Here is a 24,473-nt window from a genome sequence, read left to right as displayed (position 1 = left end):
GAGAGCTGATCTAGGGTCAGTTTAGACTTTTAAGTCATAATGAATAAGAAGGGGGACCTGATTCTAGAGCAGTACTCTAGGATGATTTGTGAATACAGGCCCAGATCTTATTTAAAAATAATGGGCAAACACATACTGAAGTCCAACTTTAACAACAGCTTTGCTGTTCATACACTGATCACATAATTTGTGTATTAGTAAGGCATCTGCCCTCAATGAACCCATTATCACAGAGACACCATTTACCCTGGCACACTCCGAAGGGCTGAAACGTTTCGTGCTATGATCAATCATCCATTTCAAGCTCTCGCTCTGCCTTTTGGTTTTCTGTACGTCCAAAGTTTAACCGCTTCACGTCTAATTGGCCACCGAGCTCCGGTTGGCTATATTAAATAATGGGCACCTCTTTCAAGCCACGTCTTTGAACCAATGGAAATGATCAGTGCAGCGAGTTGAAAGTCGCATAGTTCATTTCCCAGTATAACCAGGCGTGCAATTAGCATTTGACAAAGATAGGGGAAAAGAAATGGCTTCCTTCAGTGTTTGGAGGCCTATATTTGGAAGGGGGCAGAAGAGAAATGAATGGACTCTGTGGCTTTTTGCTGCTTCACTCGAACCTGTGGCTATCTGACGGCGAGGCGGAAGGCCCACCCCTGGTCATGAGGAATCTGACGGCGAGGCGGACGGTCCACCCCTGGTCACGAGGTATCTGACGGCGAGGCGGACGGCCCACCCCTGGTCATGAGGAATCTGACGGCGAGGCGGACGGTCCACCCCTGGTCACGAGGTATCTGACGGCGAGGCGGACGGCCCACCTCTGGTCACGAGGTATCTGATGGCGAGGCGGACGGCCCACCTCTGGCCACGAGGAATCTGACGGCGAGGCGGACGGCCCACCTCTGGTCACGAGGAATCTGACGGCGAGGTGGACGGCCCACCCCTGGTCACGAGGAATCTGACGGTGAGGTGGACGGCCCACCCCTGGTCATGAGGAATCTGACGGCGAGGCGGACGGCCCACCTCTGGTCACGAGGTATCTGACGGCGAGGCGGACAGCCCACCTCTGGTCACGAGGAATCTGGTGTCGAGGCGGACGGCCCACCCCTGGTCATGAGGAATCTGGTGTCGCGGCGGACGGCCCACCCCTGGTCACAGGGAATCTGGTGTCGAGGCGGAAGGCCCACCCCTGGTCATGAGGAATCTGGTGTCGAGGCGGACGGCCCACCCCTGGTCACAGGGAATCTGGTGTCGAGGCGGAAGGCCCACCCCTGGTCATGAGGAATCTGGTGTCGAGGCGGACGGCCCACCCCTGGTCACAGGGAATATGAGGTGACAACTTAATTTCGTCGCCATGCCGTCGAACGCCTCTGCCAACGTCTCATCACGGCCGTGACGTTTTCAGTTTGCTGCCTGGCCTCCAACCGCGTCTGGAAATAAATTCTCTCTCCTCCAAGTGTTAAATGAACGATTGGATTTGCAAATCACAGGCCTGCTAAGATGGCCTTCTGCCATGAAGGGAGGAGAGGGGAGTCAGTCCCCAGAATATCCCTTGCTCTAAATATGACAACTCCACTGATTCATTAGTCTGAGTTCTAAACAACATGGACGCCCTTGTGAAAAGTGTGACAATTGACTAAAGACCTCCAGAAGGCCTTTAAATCCTTACAGACTAAAGCTAACCATAAGTATGACATACTGTTATGCGAGACACAATTAGTATTACCAGAGCTCAAACACTCCAACTTTCCCACAGTTTTACTATTCACTGACGGCCAATTGGGGGTTTGATTTGGAAAAAATATATAAATCAGTTTTATTAATCACGTTTTTAATGTGTGAGCGGAAGAGTTGAGGGATGGCGCTGGAAAATGTAATGCTTAATACGCCCATTGTCCTTAGGAGGCACTTGATCTTGGTGAACAGTAGGAACATCAATAATGTAGCAGAACTCCCAGACAAATGGCATTTCTATTAAAACTAATGTGGCCCTGTGCATATCGGGCCCCGCTTGGAGCATTACGTTGGAGGAAGGAGCGCTTTCTGAGAGCACACACACCTTTCTCATGCATGTCATCACCATCACATCCATAAATGCATGAAACAGGCAATATACTGTATCTCTCTTATCCTAACCAATTCTGAAGAGCAGTTTCCGCTGTAACATTTGTGTTGGTGTAAGAGAGGTGGTTCAGAACCAGCCTGAGACCTGAAGACTTGCGTTAGCTCCCTGAGACGATATTTAGGCTTGAGCTCGGTGGGCTAAAACAGCCCTTTGGTGAACAAGAGACTCTCGGTTGGTCACAGGTGCTTATTCCAGAATATATGAATGTGAAGAACCACTTGGTAGCTTCAGGTTCCAGCACCTCAAAACGTCTCCTATTAAAACCTCTGTCCATACTAGTGCCCTCTGACCAAAGATCTTACCAAAGCTGAAACGGCCTCAATTCATCAATGTGACGTTACCGCAAAAGCCCTGCTTCAGACACATACAAAGCAAGTATGAAGCAGGGGGCACTCTCTTGCGCACACGTGCAGATACAGTGTACATAAAGATACCTACGTGGGTGATGCTAACAAGGGCAGCCTCTTGCTTTATGACCTCTCAATAGAGTCTTTGTTTGTGCCACCGTTTATTCTCAGGTTATATCACTGAGTCTCAGCGCAACAGCTGAACATGTTCCATTCCAAGATCAAGGTTTCTATTTCTAGAACACGTGTTTTCGATAACATGCATGAGATGCCGCATTCATACATATTTCAAATGCATGTCATTCAGAGGGCGTGTAGCAGTAACCCCCCACTCCCCTGAACATTAACACTATGTGGGAATTTGCTTTAACAGGTCAGAATCTCTCAAGGACAAGGGGAAGAATGTGTGGCAATGAATGACTTCCCACAATCCATCAGGCTCCTGTCCTTCCTGAGCGATGATGGAGGTCGTTATTCCATCCTGACACCTCCACACCACAGCCTCTCCTTCACATGTGGTCCTTTAGACAATGTGTTTTGTTTTAACTGGTAAGTGTAGTGATATTTCTTTATGGCTTTTGGCCAAGGCATGAGTTGATGCCGCATGCAGGAAAGGAGAGAGAAAGAGAGAAATGGATGCAGCCTTGTGAAGCTCTGTACATGACAGGGCAGACGTCCTCTACTCTCTGAGGCGTGGGGTACAGGCGTGGATCAGTCACCTGTCATGGATCAGTCACCTGTCATGGATCAGTCCTATGTCATGGATCAGTCACCTGTCATGGATCAGTCACCTGTCATGGATCAGTCACCTGTCATGGATCAGTCCTACGTCATGGATCAGCCACCTGTCATGGATCAGCCACCTGTCATGGATCAGTCACCTGTCATGGATCAATCCTACATCATGGATCAGTCCTACATCATGGATCAGTCACCTGTCATGGATCCGTCACCTGTCATGGATCAGTCCTATGTCATGGATCAGTCACCTGTCATAATGTGGTTGACTACCATCATGGATCAGTCCTATGTCATGGATCAGTCCTACATCATGGATCAGTCACCCGTCATGGATCAGTCCTACATCATGGATCAGTCACCCGTCATGGATCAGTCCTATGTCATGGATCAGTCACTTGTCATGAATCAGTCACCTGTCATAATGTGGTTGACTACCATCACGGATCAGTCACCCGCCATGGATCAGTCACCTGCCATAATGTGGTTGACTACCATCATGGATCAGTCACCTGTCATAATGTGGTTGACTACCATCATGGATCAGTCCTATGTCATGGATCAGTCCTACATCATGGATCAGTCACCCGTCATGGATCAGTCCTACATCATGGATCAGTCACCCGTCATGGATCAGTCCTACATCATGGATCAGTCACCCGTCATGGATCAGTCACCTGCCATAATGTGGTTGACTACCATCATGGATCAGTCACCTGCCATAATGTGGTTGACTACCATCATGGATCAGTCACCTGCCATAATGTGGTTGACTACCATAAACAACAGTAGGAAAATAAGTCTACTTGTGAGCACTTGATGATGACGAGGCCAAAATAATAGCTCCTTAACGACGTGGCTCTCCACTCTCTCTAATATTGTGAGTTATTACACTCCAAAGGAGAGGAGTGTGGGATGATTGACGGGAGAGATTAACGTGACTGGCAGTGGCTACAAACATACCCAGCGGCGTGCCGACGCCACCCACGCACAGGCAGGCATTTGCCCTTCCTCCTCTTCCAGCGTCAGGTCTATTGCTGTTTACACGTCAGGTTGAATTCCCTCAAAGGGCACAGCAGTCAGTTGTTAGCACATCACCGGGTTACCTTGCACTCCTAAACTTAGACAGAATAAGCCTATAGGTGCTTATAATGGCAGAACAGGCCTATAGAAAGGCACAACGGGCATATTATGTGCCAGCATTGACACAGGCAGGCTCTCTCTCACAGACCTGTAGCTGTGACGATTCACCACAGAAAGAAGCAGACTAACAAAACCTCCTTCATCCACCTAGCTGCTCAGACTATCTTATAGGAGACAATGTTAAAAACGCATGCATAAAGACGACGGCCCTATTGGCACTCAAAAACATTTAATACCTTTTTGCATCCAATATGCAAGTACATAAACAGTTATGGAGCGGTGGTGGTGGTGGTGGTGGGGGGGGAGGTCATATTTGAGCGAATTCCTGAAATCAAACGGTTTCATGGAGCAGGCAGCTCTGAATGAAAACAGGAAGAGAACGAGCATGTTGCCATGACAACAGGCTGAGCGAGCGCAAGCCTGGGCCGGGGTCGGAAGCATCTCCAGGCGTGCGGCGGGCGGTAGCGGCAACCCAGACGGTGTGGGTTTAACCTCTTAAGTGGCGGGAAGCAAAGCGTCAGTCTCTGATGGGATCATGGGAAATGAAAGAAAGCTTAGGAAAGAGTCAGAATCTCTGCCTTACTGTATACAGGCACAAACAACATGATAATGGTAATGAGTTGTTTAACCATCCTGATCCTGCCACGGCCAACTACAGAGATACAAGGATAGACAAACAAACTGAATAGCAACACAGGAGAACACACAAACACACCCACACACACACACTGAGCATAGCTTAAGGGGAGAGGCTGCTCAGCATGGGGAGAACAGTATGGATTCATCAATCTGTAGGACATAGCCACACACACACACACACACACAACTGCTGTTGTTATCAGCTAGCATAAGTATTCACAGATGGAGGAGCACATTGACATTCGGAAGCCTGCTATGTGACGTCAGCAGGGGGAATTTGAAGGAGCTAATTCTAAGGGTTTTCCTCCAATCAGTAATCGGTTCCCAGCACTACCAGAATTCTCTGGGCATTCTAAGGCCAGTTCTAGCTCCTATTCCATGAGAGAGTTTCAATGAACACTGGGCAAATAGACACTAGAACACATCTGTAGAATGATGTCTGAAAAGGAGAAACTCAAGTCATATGGAGCTGTAGCTCTTGCACCTTCACATACTGTACAAACTCATGGTGTGCATCTCAAATAGCACCACATTCTCTACATGCTGTGGGAATAGGGTGCCAGGGAATAGGCTACTATTTGGGACGCAACCATATCAAATCTAATTGTATTGGTCACATACAGATGTTATTGTTGGTGTAATGAAATGCTTGTAATATCCATACACACGTATCATCATCATCATAATCACCACCCCAACTACTGTTGTCATTGTCACCATCACCATCATAACCATGCACAATACCGCCCTGTAAACAGAAGCAGCACTGTTCAGAACACATTATCCTCCCTACAGCAAATCCCAGACTGAGCTCCTGACTGTGGTGTTGTGGTCTTCCTGTCTGTTTTAGCAGAGCTCCAAGTTGAGGGGCAAGGAGGAGTTCAAAGTTTTGGTAGCACGGAAGAGGTCAAAGTTGAGGAGCACGGAAGAGGTCAAAGTTAAGGGGCACAGCAGATGTCAAACTTGAGGGGCACGGGGGTGGTCAAAGTAGAGGGTCACGGCAGAGCTCAAACTTGAGGCGCACGGCAGTGGTCAAAGTTGAGGGGCACAGAAGAGGTCAAAGTTGAGGGGCACGGCAGAGGTCAAAGTTGAGGGGCACAGAAGAGGTCAAAGTTGAGGGGCACAGAAGAGGTCAAAGTTGAGGGACAAGGCAGAGGTCAAAGTTGAGGGGCACGGAAGAGGTCAAAGTTGAGGGGCACGGCAGAGGTCAAAGTTGAGGGGCACGGCAGAGGTCAAAGTTGAGGGGCACAGAAGAGGTCAAAGTTGAGGGACAAGGCAGAGGTCAAAGTTGAGGGGCACGGAAGACTCTAGATGGCGTTGAGAGAACTCATAATATGACTACCTCAAAAGGGCAACATCAGTGTTAATTAAAACAACTGGAGATAACTACTCAAGCTTTAGCATTTATATGTGACAGAAAACAAAGCCAGGATAGGGGATAGGAGCTGACCCACAATATAGCTGAACAGGGCCTGTGTTCTGGGACCTGTCCTCGCTTTCATCAGTCATTACTGAAAGGCATGTGAGATGTGGGGATTTGGTCCCTCCGTTAAGTGTTTGCTATAGACATGCTCTCTTGTCTTGGTGCTAGTCAGTGCTAGTAGGAAAAGCCAAGTGCATTTTTCACTGTCTGATCCATGGGACTACTTTAAGATAATGCCCAGTGGCATCAGTCATTCTCTGGTATAACAGTGACTGAGGGGAAGGCGGTGGTGGCTGGAGTTGCAGCGACGCCAACCAGCCATCTAATTTCCATGGGAATAAGTCCCCATTATTCTACTTTAACACCCTGTCAAGGGAGGATTAGGAGCCTGTGGGTTCTCTAGCACACGCAGTCTGGGGAGGTGAGAGATCTCAGTCTCCCTGCGCTCAGGGGAGAAGTAAAGCCCAGGAGCACAGGAATAACATGAGAGAGGGGCTTAGGCATCAAAGTGAAGCAGTCAGGCAGCCTCCTCCACCACACTGAGACATGAGATTACCATGAGCATCATCAGAGGAGCATGGGGGAGCGACCTCTATGAACGCAATTACAGAAATACTTTATTTGAAGGCTGAGTGGGGGCTTTGTTTGTCATTTCTTCTCTGTGTCACTCCGTTCTGACTCCTGAAGTGTGTGTGTGTGTGTGTGTGTGTGTGTGTGTGTGTGTGTGTGTGTGTGTGTGTGTGTGTGTGTGTGTGTGTGTGTGTGTGTGTGTGTGTGTGTGTGTGTGTGTGTGTGTGTGTGTGTTTTTGGGCGTGGTCATCGTCATAACCCCTCCCACTAACAGTTCGCTAGGTATTGACTAACTGACTGGAAGAAGGCGAGATGCAAGGTCAAAGACAACGCCTCCCTTCTTTCCCCTTGGCACTGCCTTAAAAATGTAGATTGCTGGCAGACAGAGCTTCGGATTAGACGGTTGGGGAAATAATGAATTATTGACAGGATCAATGGTCCAGACGTTTTATCGCCTTGTGTGGTGCTCTCTATACTCCTGGTGTGGTGCTCTCTATACTCCTGGTGTGGTGCTCTCTATACTCCTGGTGTGGTGCTCTCTATACTCCTGGTGTGGTGCTCTCTATACTCCTGTTGTGGTGCTCTCTATACTCCTGGTGTGGTGCTCTCTATACTCCTGGTGTGGTGCTCTCTATACTCCTGTTGTGGTGCTCTCTATACTCCTGGTGTGGTGCTCTCTATACTCCTGGTGTGGTGCTCTCTATACTCCTGGTGTGGTGCTCTCTATACTCCTGGTGTGGTGCTCTCTATACTCCTGGTGTGGTGCTCTCTATACTCCTGGTGTGGTGCTCTCTATACTCCTGGTGTGGTGCTCTCGGTACTCCTGGTGTGGTGCTCTCTATATTCCTGGTGTGGTGCTCTCGGTACTCCTGGTGTGGTGCTCTCTATACTCCTGGTGTGGTGCTCTCTATACTCCTGGTGTGGTGCTCTCTATACTCATGTTGTGGTGCTCTCTATACTCCTGGTGTGATGCTCTCTATACTCCTGGTGTGGTGCTCTCTATACTCCTGGTGTGGTGCTCTCTATACTCCTGGTGTGGTGCTCTCTATACTCCTGTTGTGGTGCTCTCTATACTCCTGGTGTGGTGCTCTCTATACTCCTGCTGTGGTGCTCTCTATACTCCTGGTGTGGTGCTCTCTATACTCCTGGTGTGGTGCTCTCTATACTCCTGGTGTGGTGCTCTCTATACTCCTGGTGTGGTGCTCTCTATACTCTTGGTGTGGTGCTCACGATACTCCTGGTGTGGTGCTCTCTGTACTCCTGGTGTGGTGCTCTCTATACTCCTGTTGTGGTGCTCTCTATACTCCTGGTGTGGTGCTCTCTATACTCCTGGTGTGGTGCTCTCTATACTCCTGGTGTGGTGCTCTCTATACTCCTGGTGTGGTGCTCTCAGTACTCCTGGTGTGGTGCTCTCTATACTCCTGGTGTGGTGCTCTCTATACTCCTGGTGTGGTGCTCTCTATACTCCTGGTGTGGTGCTCTCTATACTCCTGGTGTGGTGCTCGCGATACTCCTGGTGTGGTGCTCTCTATACTCCTGGTGTGGTGCTCTCTATACTCCTGGTGTGGTGCTCTCTATACTCCTGGTGAGACTTTGACTGACAAGGTATGTCAAGATGTAGGAGAGAGAGGGATCAAATAAATAAATAAATAACATTGTTATTGACTGTATCTATGTATGAAAAGGGGAGTGGCCAGTGTGTCTACGTCTCAAAAGGGGAGTGACCAGTGTATCTATGTCTCAAAAGGGGAGTGGCCAGTGTAGCTATGTATCAAAAGCAAAAGGGAGAGTGGCCAGGTCCTTTATTCATAAAGAGTCTCAGAGAAGGCGTGCTGATCAAATCAATTGTATTTACCACATGCCCTGAATACACCTGGTAAAATACACAAGAATAGAGCTATATACAGGGAGGACCAGTACCAGATCAATGTGGAGCTATATACAGGGAGTACCAGTACCAGATCAATGTGAAGCTATATACAGGGAGTACCAGTACCAGATCAATGTGCAGCTATATACAGGGAGGACCAGTACCAGATCAATGTGGAGCTATATACAGAGATCACCAGTACCAGATCAATGTGGAGCTATATAAAGGGAGTACCAGTACCAGATCAATGTGGAGCTATATACAGGGAGTACCAGTACCAGATCAATGTGGAGCTATACACAGGGAGTACCAGTACCAGATCACTGTGGGGCTATATACAGAGATCACCAGTACCAGATCAATGTGGAGCTATATAAAGGGAGTACCAGTACCAGATCAATGTGAAGCTATATACAGGGAGTACCAGATCAATGTGGAGCTATATACAGGGAGTACCAGTATCAGATCAATGTGAAGCTATATACAGGGAGTACCAGTACCATATCAATGTGGAGCTATACACAGGGAGGACCAGTACCAGATCAATGTGGAGCTATATACAGGGAGGACCAGTACCAGATCAATGTGGAGCTATATACAGGGAGTACCAGATCAATGTGGAGCTATACACAGGGAGTACCAGTACCAGATCAATGTGGAGCTATATACAGGGAGGACCAGTACCAGATCAATGTGGAGCTATATACAGGGAGTACCAGATCAATGTGGAGCTATACACAGGGAGTACCAGTACCAGATCAATGTGGAGCTATATACAGGGAGTACCAGTACCATATCAATGTGGAGCTACAGTTGAAGTCGGAAGTTTACATACACTTAGGTTGGAGTCAGTAAAACTCGTTATTCAACCACTCCACAAATTTCTTGTTAACAAACTATAGTTTTGGCAAGTCGGTTAGGACATCTACTTTGTGCATGACACAAGTAATTTTTCCAACAATTGTTTACAGACAGATTATTTAATTTATAATTCCCTGTATCACAAATCCAGTGGGTCAGAAATGTACATACACTAAGTTGACTGTGCCTTTAAACATCTTGGAAAATTCCAGAAAATTATGTTATGGCTTTAGAAGCTTCTGATTGGCTAATTGACATAATTTAAGTCAATTGGAGGTGTACCTGAGGATGTATTTCAAGGCCTTCCTTCAAACTCAGTGCCTCTTTGCTTGACATAATGGGAAAATCAAAATAAATCAGCCAAGACATTGCTCCCAAGGTTCATCCTTGGGAGCAATTTCCAAACGCCTGAAGGTACCACGTTCATCTGTACAAACAATAGTAAGCAAGTATAAACACCATGGGACCATGCAGCCGTCATACCGCTCAGGAAGGAGACGCGTTCTGTCTCCTAGAGATGAACATACTTTGGTGCGAAAAGTGCAAATCAATCCCAGAACAACAGCAAAGAACCTTGTGAAGATGCTGGAGGAAACAGGCACAAAAGTATCTATATCCACAGTAAAACAAGTCCTATATCGACATAACCTGAAAGGCCGCTCAGCAAGGAAGAAGCCACTGCTTCAAAACCGCCATAAAAAAGCAAGACTACGGTTTGCAACTGTACATGGGGACAAAGATCGTACTTTTTGGAGAAATGTCCTCTGGTCTAATGAAACAAAAATAGAACTGTTTGGCCATAATAACCATTGTTATGTTTGGAGGAAAAAGGGGGAGGCTTGCAAGCCGAAGAACACCATCCTAACCGTGAAGCACGGGGGTGGCAGCATCATGTTGTGGGGGTGATTTGCTGCAGGAGGGATTGGTGTATTTCACAAAATAGATGGCATCATGAGAAAGGAAAATGATGTGGATATATTGAAGCAACATCTCAAGACATCAGTCAGAAAGTCGGAAATTTGTCTTCCAAATGGACAATGACCCCAAGCATACTTCCAAAGTTGTGGCAAAATGGCTTAAGGACAACAAAGTCAAGGTATTGGAGTGGCCATCACAAAGCCCTGACCTCAATCCTATAGAAACTTTGTGGGCAGAACTGAAAAAGCGTGTGCGAGCAAGGGGGCCTACAAACCTGACTCAGTTACACCAGCTCTGTCAGGAGGAATGGGCCAAAATTCACCAACATTTTTGTGGGAAGCTTGTGAAAGGCTACCCAAAACGTTTGACCCAAGTTAAACAATGTAAAGGCAATGCTACCAAATACTAATTGAGTGTATGTAAACTTCTGACCCACTGGTAATGTGATGAAAGAAATAAAAGCTGAAATAAATCATTCTCTCTAATATTATTCTGACATTTCACATTCTTAAAATAAAGTGGTGATCCTAACTGACCTAAGACAGGGAATTTTTACTAGGATTAAATGTCAGGAATTGTGAAAAACTAAGTGTAAATGTAGTTGGCTAAGGTGTATGTAAACATCCGACTTCAACTGTATATACAGGGAGTACCAGTACCAGATCAATGTGGAGCTATTTACAGGGAGTACCAGTACCAGATCAATGTGGAGCTATTTACAGGGAGTACCAGTACCAGATCAATGTGGAGCTATATACAGGGAGTACCAGTACCAGATCAATGTGGAGCTATATACAGGGAGTACCAGTACCAGATCAATGTGGAGCTATTTACAGGGAGTACCAGTACCAGATCAATGTGGAGCTATATACAGGGAGTACCAGTACCAGATCTATATTGAGCTATATACAGGGAGTACCAGTACCAGATCAATGTGGAGCTATATACAGGGAGTACCAGTACCAGATCAATGTGGAGCTATATACAGGGAGTACCAGTACCAGATCAATGTGGAGCTATATACAGGGAGTACCAGTACCAGATCAATGTGGAGCTATTTACAGGGAGTACCAGTACCAGATCAATGTGGAGCTATATACAGGGAGTACCAGTACCAGATCAATGTGGAGCTATATACAGGGAGTACCAGTACCAGATCAATGTGGAGCTATTTACAGGGAGTACCAGTACCATATCAATGTGGAGCTATATACAGGGAGTACCAGTACCAGATCTATATTGAGCTATATACAGGGAGTACCAGTACCAGATCAATGTGGAGCTATATACAGGGAGTACCAGTACAAGATCTATATTGAGCTATATACAGGGAGTACCAGTACCAGATCTATATTGAGCTATATACAGGGAGTACCAGTACCAGATCAATGTGGAGCTATATACAGGGAGTACCAGTACCAGATCAATGTGGAGCTATATACAGGGAGTACCAGTACCAGATCAATGTGGAGCTAAATACAGGGAGTACCAGTACCAGATCAATGTGGAGCTATATACAGGGAGTACCAGTACCAGATCAATGTGGAGCTATATACAGGGAGTACCAGTACCAGATCAATGTAGAGCTATATACAGGGAGGACCAGTACCAGATCAATGTGGAGCTATATACATGGAGTACCAGTACCAGATCAATGTGGAGCTATATACAGGGAGTACCAGTACCAGATCAATGTGGAGCTATATACAGGGAGTACCAGTACCAGATCAACGTGCAGAGGTGCGATGTATTTGAGGTAGATATGTACATGAAGGAAGGGTAAAGTGACTAGGCATCAGGATAGATAATAATAAGGTATTTGAGGTAGATATATACATGACGGCAGGGTAAAGTGACTAGGCATCAGGATAGATAATAATAAGGTATTTGAGGTAGATATGTACATGATGGCAGGGTAAATTGACTAGGCATCAGGATAGATAATAATAAGGTATTTGAGGTAGATATGTACATGAAGGCAGGGTAAAGTGACTAGGCATCAGGATAGATAATAATAAGGTATTTGAGGTAGATATGTACATGAAGGCAGTGTAAAGTGACTAGGCATCAGGATAGTTAATAATAAGGTATTTGAGGTAGATATGTACATGAAGGCAGGGTAAAGTGACTAGGCATCAGGATAGATAATAATAAGGTATTTGAGGTAGATATGTACATGAAGGCAGGGTAAAGTGACTAGGCATCAGGATAGATAATAATAAGGTATTTGAGGTAGATATGAACATGATGGCAGGGTAAAGTGACTAGGCATCAGGATAGATAATAATAAGGTATTTGAGGTAGATATGAACATGATGGCAGGGTAAAGTGACTAGGCATCAGGATAGATAATAATAAGGTATTTCAGGTAGATATGAACATGATGGCAGGGTAAAGTGACTAGGCATCAGGATAGATAATAATAAGGTATTTGAGGTAGATATGTACATGAAGGCAGGGTAAAGTGACTAGGCATCAGGATAGATAATAATACGGGTAAAATAAAGAACAGAGTAGCAGCAGCAAATGATGAGTATAAAAGTGTGTCTGTGTGAATGTGCGTGTATGTTTGTGTGTGTGTGTGTGTGTGTTTGTGTTGTGTCGGTATGCATGCGTGTGTAGTGTTTGTGAATGTGTGAGGGTTTTGTGTCGGTGTAAAAGTTTAATGTGTGTGAGTGAGTGTGTATATGGTATGTATATAAAGTGGATGTGCGTAGGGTCAGTGCAGACAGTTCGGGTAACATTAATTGACTATTTAGCAGTCTGACTATTTAGCAGCCTTATGGCTTGGGGTAGAAGCTGTCTCTGAGCTTGTTGGTCTGAGAGCCGATGCTTCGATACCGTTTTCTGGTCCGCACCACCCTTTGTAGCGCTTTGCTGTCAAGGGCGGTGATATTGCCATACCAAGTGGTGATGCAGCCAGTCAAGATGCTCTCAATGGTGCAGCTGTAGAACATTTGGAGGATCTGAGGGCCCATGCCAAATCTTTTCAGCCTCCTGAGGAGGAAGAGGCACTGCTGTGCCCTCTTCACAACTGTGCGGGTGTGTGTGGACCATTTTAAGTCCTTAGTGATGTGGACACCAGGGAACTTGAAGCTCTCGACCCGCTCCACAAAAGCCCTGTCGATGTGGATGGGAGTGTGCTCTCCCCTCTTTCTCCTATAGTCCACAATCAGCTCCTTGGTCTTATTAACGTTGAGGGAGAGATTGTTGTCCTGGCACCACACTGCTAAGTCTCTGACCTCCTCCCTGTAGGCTGACTCATGATGATGGTGTTGGAGTTATGCACGGCCACGCAGTCGTGGGTGAACAGGGAGTACAGCAGGGGACTAAGCACACACCCGTGAGTGGCCTCGTGTTGAGGGTCAGCGTGGCAGAAGTGTTGTTGCCTACCCTCACCACCTGGGGCAGGCCCGTCAGGATGTCCAGGATCTAGTTGCAGAGGGAGGGGTTCAGTCCCAGGGGCCCAAGCTTGGTGATGAGCATTGGAGGGGACTATGATGTTGAACGCTGAGCTGTAGTCTATGAACAGCAATCTCACATAGTTATTTCCCCTCTTGCCCAGGTTGGAGAGGGCAGTGTGAAGTGCAATTGAGGTTGTGTCATCTGTGGAGCTGTTGGTACGGTATGTGAATTGGAATGGGTCTAACGTGTCTGGGATGATGGTGTTGATGTGTGACATGACCAGCCTTTCAAAGCACTTCATAATTACAGATGTGAGTGCTACAGGGTGATAGTTATTTAGGCAGGTTACCTTGGAGCTCTTGGGAACAGGGACAACTGTGATCAATTAAAAGGATGTTGGGATTACAGACTGGGACAAGGAGAGATTGAAAATGTCTGTGAAGACACCTGCCAGCTGGTCTGTGCATGCTTTGAGAATACGCCCTGGTATTCCATCTGGCCTGGATGCCTTATGATTGTTAACCTGTTTAAACGTTTTGCTCACATCGGCCATGGAAAGCGAGATCACACAGTCACATGGAAAAACAGGGGCTTTCACGCAAGGCACAGTGATATATTCCTCGAAGCGAGCATAAAAGGTATTTAGCTCGTTTGGGAGTTCTGCATTGCTGGACAGCTCATGGCTGGGTTTCCCTTTGTAATCCGTTATCGTCTGCAAACACTGCCACATACAACGAACGTCGTAGCCGGTCAATTAGGATTACACCTTCCTCCTATATTGTCATTTTGCATGTTTGATGTCTCTCGTCAGAGGTCGTAGCGGGATTTATTGTATGACTCCATGTCCCGTTCACTGTAAGCGGTAGCGCTAGCCTTTTGCCCAGTGCAGATCTAGGATCAGTTGTGCCTCTTAGATCATAATGGAAAATGATTACATGGGCAGTGGGGATCTGATCCTAGATCAGCACTCCTACTCTGAGTGACAAGCTTTGTGGATACCTGGCTTCATTATTCTATTAGCTGAAGACAGCCCTGTCTGTTTCAAGGCACCATCAACAGCACAATCTCCCCAGGGAGATCCTATTAATGGGCCTCCTGCTAGTGAGAGATGAGCTGGATATAAACAAGGCCGTTTAGGCATGAGGGAGATGAGACAGGAGGTCATTTTAGACTCCGAAAATGATGGGGTACACATTGTGACATGATAGTGGCCAGGAGCCTCTGGAGCGCTGACTCCACAGCCAGTCGGCCAATGAGATGGTTATTTACTGCCTATTGAGCAAAACAACTGCAGGCCAGTAAACACTAGTCCTGCACTGGTCAGGTGAGCATACAGTCGGCATGGATAAGGTGTGGACCGATAGGTAGATATGTAGGAGGCTCACCATAACATTTCAGTAAGAGAAGACACGTTTGCCAGGTGTAAAATGAACAAATGATTGACAGCAACCTATAGAATTCGACTTAAATCAACAAGAAATAACTGATAGATAACCAAGTATGCAAAAGAGTTCAATTGTAAGTGACAATTAGTCTAATGCCCTCTGCGTTACGTAAAGATTCTGAAATACTTTCTCACGCAGGCTATTAATAAGCGGGGCACATCTCACTCCAACATGTAAAATTGCCCATGAGCATTTCAATCAAAAGCAATCAATTCAAGGTCATGTTTTAGTGTTTACATTGTTGCAATGGTCGAATTTAGGCTCATGTCGTGAGTTATTGCGGTAAACATTTAAAATAATTGATATGTTAAACTTATATTTTAAAATAAAATAATAATTTTAAATAAATAACCGCCCGAATCTTGTTCGTAAAAGTAGGCTTAAGGCCAAATACGTAATGTTTCTGGTATAGGATTGCAGATAAATGGTACAATTTGGGAATATGATGGTGTGTCTAACCACAGGTTCTACAATAGCCTATTTCTGTTGAGCGATGGACCATTCCATCACCCCTCTACCATACGTCATGCTTAATATCAAACAAACCCAACCGACAGAAGAAAAAAACTAATTTGGTGCTATCAGAAAAAAAACAGTAATCTAATTCGTGAAAGATTTCTACTTGTTTCTCAATATCATGGATAGGTAGTGTAGCTTAATTTAAATATGTATTTACGCACCACAAGTATAGTGCATTGACATGTTAAAATGCATACTTGTGTATGACAAAAAGAGGAGAAATATCGAGTTGAATTATTTGAACTATATTCAAGTTTAAAAGGTGATTATGAAAGCAGTCGTGGGGGAATCATCTTTGATGCACACTGAAATGTGAATAAGCAGACAACCTATGTCCCTTACAACGAATTTAAAATGTTAATCATGTATAATGTATGTTATATTTGAGTAATAATTTTTTATTTTATTAGGAGGAATTGATGTCTAATGTAATTACACTTTTCTGTGCAAAGAAGGAATCGGGGGAACTTGTGCATGGACTGTTATGTGAGCTCCCCACACAAGCGCGCGCTCTTACCCTTGCCGCTCTGGAAGAATAGGGATCCTCAAATAGATTCCAAATCACAGGTCGCCACTTTTTCCAGCGGCTGATATTAGGATCAACCACGTCCTCAATGCCGAGTCTTTTCCCCGTCTCTTCGTCGTCGTCTCCATTGTCAACGTTTATGTCGAACACATCGAGCGCCTCCTCGGCGTCCCTGTGTTGGCGATAGGTCATCCAGCAGCAAGGCTCCACGTCCGTCTCATCGATTCCCCAGAAGGACAGCTCTTCCTCGAACAGCGGACCACAAACATCTGCTGGGCAATGGAGTTTCCCGGTTCGATAGTAGTTAAGGACATAAGCGAATACCCCTGGGTGGCGGTCAAAAAAGTATTCGTTGTTCCGCGTGTTGTACTCTATGAAGCCGGGGACTTGTTGCAGCTGATCCAAAACGGACTCGATGTCAGAATCGGAGGCAAGAAGGGCCAGCCGAGTCCCCGGCAGTGTCCTCAGCGTGTTCTTGTACGTCTCGTGCCTGGTTCCCCCAACGTTGAGGATTATCCTCTCGTTGTCGTCGAACTTACCCATCGCTCTGTATAAGACATGACTTGGTAAATAAGGTATATCGAGTGCAGTCCAGAGTAACAGCGGGCACGGTGCTGTACACACCCAGTTGGGTTAGAAAATCTCACGAAAGCCCTTTTGGATTCAGCTGAGAGCAGCCACTCCAAATTCAGCCTGGAGCTCTCATTACGCTTGGTGAAAGTGCTTTACCAATCTCATCGTTGTTGGTGGTTTGGAAGATTGGAAGAAGGATCTTATCGCTTGTCAGACTCCCTCTAGTTCCTCCTTGTGCGAGGATCTGTCAGCCAGTAGCTCCAAGCACAGGCAGCGCTGGTGATGTTGTGCCTTGGGGCTGTCTTAACTCTCTTCTCCGCTCAACACTTGGACAGGTGAAGTCAAACGAAACCATTCCAGTTATTGATTTGTAACCTTGAGCTCTGTGCCCTTTTTGTTAAGGTCATGCCATGCCGTGGTGAATAGCAAGTAAGCAAACCTGGATATGGTTCTCTCCGAAATGTGAGTCTTTGACGAGAGACGACGTCAAGGGCACACCCTCTCCCTTTCTGCACACAGGTTGTCTGTTGCTATAGTGTGTGTGTGTGCGTCCGTGTTACTAGCGATCCTCTCACACGTGCTCATGTTGCTATGTAGCAACGATCACTCATTACATTTGGATTGGCAATTAAATAGTTGAAATCTATGCCAACGAATATCTAGTGCAACTTTTTTCAGCTTTTATGATTCGCCGAAATAAGATGTTGAACGCGAATGTTCTCAACAGGTCAGATTGCTTGACTGAGAAACATGGCTCGTGTTGATCCCGTTCTATTTCCATCACAGAGTGTGGTCCTACATTTCATAGTGCAATTATTTATAGGAATTATCTTCGATCTGGTTTCACACTGACGCGAGATGCGCTTTCAAAGCGAGGGAGCTGTCCTTTCAGCACCTTACATCTGTGACATCAGCAACCGCAGGAAAATAGTTCAACTTTCGGTTCCATTTGTTGGGTTCTATTTCAACACGTTGATTTAGCTCACCTGGCATGCTGAGTGGTTTAATTCGAGCAACATAGGCTATCAATTACATTCTCATAATAACTCGTGATTCGGACCAGTTGCCAAGAGCAAAACAGAACTGGTCAGGTCAGTGTCTCTCTCTGGTTAACGTGTTGAATAGATCGGTCACAATACACTCTTAGAAAAAAAGGTTCTGGATTTAACCAACATTTTTTATTTTGGTTCCAAATAGAACCCAATATGGAAGCCTATATAGAACAATTTCGGTTCTATACAGAACCTTAAGTGTTGCCATATATGAAGCAAGCATAGAACCCTTTTTGGAGTAGCATAACGCATAGGCCTATGTACTAACGCAGTAGCTATAGGCCTATACGCTACTAAAGTGCTGGGAATTAGCCAAACAAAATAAAGACATCGTGAAATCAAGGCACTCAAGCCTAAAATGTGACATCTCTTTGAATGTCTACACTTGGTTGGGTGGCACTAGAGAGCGTGTCTCCTTTGATGTGCTCAGCGCAGCTCAATCAACCGGATGAGGCGTTGAGAGGAGGATAGCTATAATTACGCGCATCATATTCCCCGATGGACATGCAGTAAAAACGTGCCACGCTCTGACTGAACAGTAATGAAAACTAATTTCTCATTTACAAAGGGGGAAAACTCCACTTCCATTCAAAGTTTATTTCTTTTAAAAATGTTACATTACAATTTACAAACCGTAGCCAATGAGAAGAGTAGGTTATAGCCTATATATACAATTGGGCTGTAAATAGAAAAGCAGGGGGAAAAACTAGGCTTTTTCTCAAAATGGTTATCTAGGGGGGGAAACAGAAGCCTCAATCTGGGACATGGTTCTGATCAGAGCAATTTAACCGTCTGTTTCATTGGCGTTTTGTTTAATATTATTGGGAGCCATTCATCATGCAACATTATGGTCTTCAGCACATGTGGACTGAAAGGGTCTTTCCCAATAAACAGCTCACTGGGCACAGATGCCAATTCAATGTCTAATCCATATGTTGGTTCAATGTCATTTCATTGAAATGACATGGAAACAACTTTGATTCAACCAGTGTGTGCTCAGTGGGAGGTATACTTCCACATGACCAATACAAGAACCAAACAACCAGCAGCACCTATCTATTTCCCCCTCTCCCACAGCTCTTTGCTAAAAATAGAACAAGCAGACTGCCAGAGAGCTGATCTTTATCAGGAAGTGAAGGGTAAAAAATAAGTTTCACAGAGCCAAGGTGGTTCCTAGGCTGCCTATATCAGCCATGTAGATCTGCATGGCCATTTCTCCATGGAGAGGTCTTGCAGCCTGGGTTTGAATGCATTTGGGTTCAAGTGCAAGTCCAATTTTTACACAATATTTTTTTCAAATTTTAAGCCACAGTCTACCCCAGAGGCACATTTAGATGCAGAAAGCACAATGTCCAAACTCTTTAAATATATGTCTCTGGTCTACCCACCCTCTCTGTCTAGTAGGCCTAATATCTATTTCATGGATATATTTAATCTGAATCAACTATAACTTAAGCAGTTAATATAAACAATATAATGAACATCTTTCAGAAAGATTACATTTTCATAAAACTAGGAGGGGGTTCGTATGAGTAGAGACATTTCCTAAAAATACCCTTCAACTAGCTTAGCTTAATGGCTAATGTTTGACCTTCCATTGTGTGGTACTCACAGCTTATTTTACACAGTTCAGACAAATGAATCTTTTCAGAGCAAATCAACTAAGACAAATTCAAATGGCACAAGTCTGAATGTGTCAAATCAGGCCTGATACAAAAACAGAACAGATAGCAGCACTTAGCTAACATTTAACATTTGGCAAGGAGCTATGGCAACAAGATACTTTCTTCAAGAGCAAGGAGCCATAGTATTGTAGCGAATGGCGGGGCAGGGAAGTGAACCCGGGTCGCTGGCGTGAAAAGCAAACACTCATTGCGCCAAAAGGGTTAAGCCACTTGGTGGGAATTGTGACATGGCTCATATATAGCGAGGATCGCTACACTGCCCCCTCCGAACAGGAAGGCACGTCCCCGTGCTTCAACTGCTCAGCCTCCTCACACATCCGGGCTGTACTCTCCGATGGCTTCAAAGCCGCCATCCCACTTCTGACACCAGCATAGCAAACTGCAGGGTAGGGAAGCTGGCTTGAAAGGTCGTTGGCTTGAAAGGCAAACACCATACACATCGCGCTGACAGGGTTAACCCACTTGATGGGAATTGTAACATGGCTCACGTCCAGCATAAGGACCACTACTATGTTTTGTTCACTGTAAGCTACTCCCATTTGACCAAAGACATTATTATAGTCAGGAAGCTAAAAGGTTTTCATGGATATTAGCCAAATCAAAAAAATGCATTTTTTCAAAAGAGTTTGACAAGTTTGGCTCTGAGGATGAAAATGAAAGATAATTGGTTACAATTGTGATAGAGAAGGCTGTTAAGAAGCGATTCATTCTATACAAAGTCCTGAGAGCTTACTGAATCGGCAAAGCCTTGCCAATAGGAAGCCTTTTCAAACATCAGCTAACACTTTCACAGAACTATGAGAAAGTGACCTTGTGAAGGCTGAGATGCAGTGTTCCTGAACGCACACACAAACACACAACCTCCTTGCCGTCATTTCAGCATGAACTTTTTGTGCCGTCCTGTTCGGCCTATCCTAATTTTATCCCAGATCGTGAGCTCTCCCTGCTCTCTCTCTCTCCCAGTGGACTAGCTTGCTGACATTTAAGATGTCCAATGAACAAGCATCTACAGTTCTATGTTCGTCCTCCAAGATAAAGGTGGAGAGAGGATGGAGAGAGAACACAAAGAATCAAGGAAAGACTACATTGCAAACTAGTGCAAGACAATACCCTGGCAGACAATGGGTGTCTTTAGACCACACAGATCTTCAGCAAACACCATGTGCTGGTTTCCAGGATACAGATGAAGCCTTGTCCTGGACTAAAAAACATGGTCAATTGAGAATCTCCATAAAAATTGGTTAGTCGAGGACTAGGCTTCATCTGTGTCTGGGAAACCAGCCCTTTGAGAAACGTTCAGGACTTTACTCAGTCTCAGGGGTCCTAGACTACAGGTTTAGTGTAAATTGGCAGACAAAGGAATAACGATTAAAAGTTGTGTACCCACAGGACCACTGAACGTCAGGCTGAAAGTGCTCCATCTTGAAAACCTGACTACTGACATGCAAAACTGTTTGGGATCATATTAACAGTGGACTATTAAACAAACAAATACTAAGACAGTTTGAGTGAACCAACACAATAAACTTCTGGACACAACCCAAATTAGTAAGGGTTTTGGTATAGTTTGCTTCCGTTTGGTGACTATCTTCTGCCACTATTAGGCTAAGTTTACACAGGCAGCCCAATTCAGATCTTCTGCATATCTGATACCTATTTGAACTTCTCCCTAATGTGTAAACAGCAACAACAAAAAAACACATGGAATCGGATCTTTTGACTTCCGATTTATAGCACCAATCATGATACAAACCCCATCCTCCATATGCGACCTCTGTCCGGAAGCTCAGATCAGATGTTTTTGCTCTGAAGTGCTCTTTTGTGTGTTCTTTTGTTGCACAGTACCTTCTGTTACCGTGACAACCACCCCAACATTTAAAATGAACATTCAGAGCCTACATCAGTGTGAATACGCAAATCTGATATGGGTCACATGTAAATCTGAGTGTGGACTTTCAGAAAAAAAGACTGGATATAGGATGAAAATCAGTTTTGGGTCCTTAGGGTGGCTGTGTAAACAAGCCTTAGGCTAAACAGCATATTCTTATGCATTATTCAAGTTTGGAAAGTGATTTGAACCCTACATGTCAAATGACGTCAGTTGAGCTATTAACCTGTAGTTTCCTTACAGGGTTTAGTGGGTGTGGAAAAGAGGACCACAACAAGCAGAACCACAGGGTTGTGTTCAATACGGCATGTAACTCAAAACATCTGGTGCCTGATGAACACGGCCCTGGTATCATAGCACGGGTTACATGTGAAAGGACTCCCTTTGCTGCCACTGAGTGTAATTTAAGTTTATTTAACTAATTGACAAGCTCGGGTATTGCAGTGAAAGTCGGTTGAATCTCTGGGGTAAATTTGGAACTGATTAGATGGAAACTGAGGTGCGTTCTGCTAATTAAAAGAGGCATATTCATTTGTGGTGAATGACTGTGAACCTTCACAATTAAGCTACAAGTATACAGTACATGTCTAGCTAATATAGCTTCAGGATATTATTTAGGGATTTTAATATTTCTTTAAAAAATTCTTCCCTCTTGCTAAAACATCTGGTCAATTATTTTTGAAGTGTTTGTCTGACATTCAGTCAAGGCAATGCGGTTCTGACTGCTATATAGCTCAGTTGGTAAGAGCATGAAGCAAGCAACATCCAGGATTAGGTTGTGGGTTCAACTCCTGCAGGGAATGACATACACATAGTGTAAGTTGCTTTGGATAACAGTGTCTGGTTAGCAGCATATACTGTTATATAAGGCAACGGTCAGACTATTTGTGATCTCTCTCAATGTAGAGAGGAAATAGTTTAAATGTTTTACATTTGAACTGACATTTTGATTTTGCTCAGATACAAGCAGGTCTAAAAGTATTGAGCGTCTGACAAAGATTCTTCTGGGGAATTGCGTTGAAGTATTGTGTTCCTCTACCGCCATCTTCTGTATACAGAGGGCCATTACACACAGTGCAGTCTGCTCTTTTCTCAGTGGAACTATAGCAGTAGATATCCACTGCCTGCTGTGGGTAGGTTTTTGACTTAAAGCTCTATTGCGCTTAGCTCATTCATCCACATGTCAGCCTGAGGTATGAATGATACTGCAAATCAAATCAATCCATCAAATAGATTCATGAAATGGAGTAAATATTCACAAAAAAAGGGTTGCCACATAGCACCTTTATTTTCTAGTAAGGAGTGGAACATTTTCTCCCATCTTTCAACGTTCCTCAGTTATGCATACCCAAGAGCACAGCTATACAAAATAAGTAGAGTTAGTCGACAAATGACCTCTCACACAGGAGACAAACATCGCAGTGTTTCTATAGTTTCCAGATATATGAATTGTGTGTTGGCTAAATATTTGCTCCAAAGCTATAGTTATCACAAGACAAGACATTTGTCAGTGTTTTGAAAAGTCTTGTGGTACAGCATTTCTACACAGACATGATTATTTGATTGCTGGTACAGTATTACTACACAGTTCATGTCACCATATTCCCTACATAGTGCACTACTTTTGACCAGAGGCCTACTATATAGGGAATAGGTAGGGTGCAATTTAAGATGAAACCAATGAGATGATTTGATTTCTGTTCTATCCTGTAGTTTCACTGGGTTGGTGCTAACTAGAGGCTAACTTCTGTGTTAACTACAGTCAACAATAGATCACATAAAATACTTAAAAGGAAACAAATATAAAACAGAGCACATTGCATGGTTGTGTTGGCTAAATACACATATAGTGCTTAATCTGAACTACAAAACTGGACAAAGGCCCGAATATAATGCAAATTAATTCAGACCAGGGCTCTCCAACTCTGCTCCTGAAGAGCTACCCTCCGGTAGGTTCCAACAAACCCGTTAAAACTAACTGGATTCCCCTTATCAACCAGCTAATTATTAGGATCACGTGTGCTAGATTAGGGTTGGAGAGAAACCCAGTGGACAGTAGCTCTCCAGGAACAGGGTTGGAGAGAAACCTACTGGAGAGTAGCTCTTCGGAAACAGGGTTGGAGAGAAACCCAGTGGACAGTAGCTCTTCAGGAACAGGGTTGGAGAGAAACCCAGTGGACAGTAGCTCTTCAGGAATAGGGTTGGAGAGAAACCCACTGGACAGTAGCTCTTCGGAAACAGGGTTGAAGAGAAACCCACTGGACAGTAGCTCTTCGGAAACAGGGTTGGAGAGAAACCCACTGGAGAGTAGCTCTCCAGGAACAGGGTTGGAGAGAAACCCAGTGGACAGTAGCTCTTCAGGAACAGGGTTGGAGAGAAACCCAGTGGACAGTAGCTCTTCAGGAACAGGGTTGGAGAGAAACCCAGTGGACAGTAGCTCTCCAGGAACAGGGTTGGAGAGAAACCCAGTGGACAGTAGCTCTTCAGGAACAGGGTTGGAGAGAAACCCAGTGGACAGTAGCTCTTCAGGAACAGGGTTAGAGAGAAACCCAGTGGACAGTAGCTCTCCAGAAACAGGGTTGGAGAGAAACCCACTAGATAGTAGCTCTTCAGGAACAGGGTTGGAGAGAAACCTACTGGACAGTAGCTCTCCAGGAACAGGGTTGGAGAGAAACCTACTGGAGAGTAGCTCTTCAGGAACAGGGTTGGAGAGAAACCCACTGGACAGTAGCTCTCCAGGAACAGGGTT

At 45.0% G+C, this 24,473-nt stretch overlaps 1 protein-coding gene across 3 annotated transcripts in view; it reads right to left on the bottom strand.

Moving 5' to 3' along the window:
- Positions 1 to 17,397, bottom strand: part of LOC115180277 (potassium voltage-gated channel subfamily C member 2) — a 93,792-nt gene extending 76,395 nt beyond the window's left edge. For all 3 annotated transcript variants that reach the window (XM_029742238.1, XM_029742237.1, XM_029742239.1), the window contains exon 1: positions 16,518 to 17,397. In XM_029742238.1, coding sequence (XP_029598098.1) covers positions 16,518 to 17,069 — 552 coding nt within the window. In that variant the 5' untranslated portion in view covers positions 17,070 to 17,397. The remainder of the gene's footprint in view (positions 1 to 16,517) is intronic.
- Between the last annotated feature and the right edge of the window lie 7,076 nt (positions 17,398 to 24,473).

Source organism: Salmo trutta, chromosome 40, assembly GCF_901001165.1.
Source record: "Salmo trutta chromosome 40, fSalTru1.1, whole genome shotgun sequence".
Taxonomy (NCBI): domain Eukaryota; kingdom Metazoa; phylum Chordata; class Actinopteri; order Salmoniformes; family Salmonidae; genus Salmo; species Salmo trutta.
Note: the sequence above shows the minus strand (reverse complement) of the source record. Positions and strands in the feature narration are given on the sequence as shown.